A 2,430-nucleotide genomic window follows, 5' to 3' on the forward strand; every position below is an offset into this window, starting at 1 on the left:
TGAGGGCTAAGTTGTCGGCTCGAAGGCTGAGATACGTCTCTTTGATCTGCGTGACTTGTTGTTTCAATGGGCTGGCACATACTTTGACAACCTCCTCTACAACGTTGTTGAGCTGGGCGGCAACCTCCTCTATAACAGGGACATCCACACACTGCTTGCAGCTGTCTATAAAGCTTAGAAACGGGGGAGTCTTCGGCCGCAAGCTACTAAGGATCTTCTCTAGGTTATAAGGCATCAAACCAGCACCTCTCTATACCCCAGCAACGTTACGCCGTATCGTCTTACGGGCCAGTTAATAGCTGATGAGGAATTGGTAGTTATCGATGTTCTGAGCACCGAGAATTGCTCCCTTGTTAACGAGGGCACGATATTCCTGTACTAGGGGTCCAAACATACCAACATCCAATAGCTAAAGCTTATAGGTTGAATGTAATGGAAGACAGAGAGGTACGATATTGTAGTCGGTACAGTATTCCACAAATGCAGGCGAGACGTAACTGCTATAGCCATCGAGGATCAGGAGGCAGCGTTTGCCGAGCGTCCGCGCCGCTATATAGCTATCGAAGTATTGGATCCAGCGTAACGCGATATTACAGTCGGTCCAGCTATTGGAGCTGACTTGGATAACATAATTGTCGTCGATATTATCGGGGATCCACGAATATTGAATATACCGGCCTTCAAAGATGATATATAGCGGTAGAATGAAGCCGCAAGCCGAGATGCACTCAATGATTGACACCCAGTTACGGTTACCGGGCTGCACAATGAAGGCCTCCTCTGTCTCACGTCGCGGTAGGATGACTCTCTAGCTCTGGCCAACGCCCTTCATACATCCCTTCTCATCCATATTATAGATATCTTCGTCGGCGACTTCGTACTTAAGTTGGGTGGTCTGGAAGAGCTCAAACTAATGCATAGCGATGTTATAGTCGAGGGCATCCTTTCGCGCTTAATCCATTGCTCGAACGCGGCGAGTGCGTAGATCGTTGTATCTGGCAAGGAAGTTCGTATGCCAGTTCTTGCCCAGCGGGCGGTAGTCGTTTTTTGCAAGCAACAACTACATGGCGAAGTTGCGAATGGCGTCAATAGTTATAGGCCAGCCCCACGCATCCAGTTGAGAGACCGCTTTGACGACAGAGTCTTCCTCTGCGGGCGTAAGACGTTGTTCGGGGTGGTAGGCCATTGTGGGAGGAAGATGCTTGCCGTTGAAGCGATCTTGGAGGGTGCCTCGGGGTACGCCAAAGAGTGAGGCCGCTTTGCGGATACTGCTCACTTTCTTGGCTCGAAGTGCTGCAATTGCGAGCTGGATTTGCGATTCTCTGGTATCAGACTTGTTAGCCATCATCAGAGCTACTTCAAACTATTAAAATGAAGGGAAACTGACTATTGTGGCGATGGTTGTCATCAAAAGAAGTTGGTGGTTGAGGTCAACTTACATGGTTGAAATTGGTGGAGATTGGTGGAGGTTTGAGGTGGCCGAAAACGGTGGGTGGCTGACATCCCTGTGCAAGACGTTATAAGCGAGCGGCGAATTTTCCCTGCGACGCGAACTCTCCACCTTCAATCCTCAATTCTACCACAACAAGCCATGGCTACCCCCTCAAAAGAAGCCAGGATACTCTTGGCTCTCAAATCGATCCAAAACAGCAAAAAATCCAAATGTTCTTTCCACAGCCAATATCTACAACGTTCTAGAAACAACACTTCACTATCGACGTGCTGGTCGGCCTTCACGACGCGATATACTAGCTAACTCACGCAAACTTACGGATCTAGAGGAGAGTACGATTGTTCAGTATATAAGTGAGCTCTGTATACGTGCATTTCCTCCTCGGCTTTATTTTGTGGAAGATATGGCTAACCGACTACTATATAAACGCGATACCTCCCTTATCAGCAAACGCTGAGCTCATAACTTTGTTAAACGTTAACTAGAACTCCGGACGCGTTTTACGCGTAAATACGACTACCAAAGGGCTAAATGTGAAGATCTAAAGGTTATTCGCGAGTAGTTTGTACTTATATATAACACTAAAGCCAAATACAGTATCCTTGACGAGGATATATATAACTTTGACGAGACTGGGTTTATGATGGGTATGATTACTACTGGTATGGTAGTTACTACCTCTAATGGCTTTGGTAAGGCCAAAAAGGTCTAGCCTGGTAATCGTGAGTGGGCTATAGTTATCTAAGGAGTGAATGCCTAAGGTTGGGCTATCCCACCATTCATCCTTTTAAAAGGGAAATATTATTAGGAGAGCTGGTATCGAGAGTATAGTCTTCCAGCTACCTGGTATATTGGTACAACTGATAACGGCTGGACTACCAATGAGAAAGGCCTAGATTGGATTCAGCATTTCGATCTTCATATAGCATCCCGTACGAAAGGCAAATACCGGCTCCTAGTCCTCGACGGCCACGAAA

At 46.9% G+C, this 2,430-nt stretch overlaps 1 protein-coding gene across 1 annotated transcript; it reads right to left on the reverse strand.

Moving 5' to 3' along the window:
• Positions 1-1,060: 1,060 nt before the first annotated feature.
• MFIFM68171_02144 (uncharacterized protein) lies at positions 1,061-1,345 on the reverse strand (the record flags this gene model as incomplete). The annotated part of the gene is made up of 1 exon (XM_071057566.1): positions 1,061-1,345. One exon carries the CDS (start codon positions 1,343-1,345, stop codon positions 1,061-1,063), a length of 285 nt encoding a protein of 94 aa, XP_070913667.1.
• Positions 1,346-2,430: the final 1,085 nt, after the last annotated feature.

This window comes from Madurella fahalii (genome assembly GCF_045866475.1).
Source record: "Madurella fahalii IFM 68171 DNA, scaffold_1, whole genome shotgun sequence".
NCBI lineage: Eukaryota > Fungi > Ascomycota > Sordariomycetes > Sordariales > Madurella > Madurella fahalii.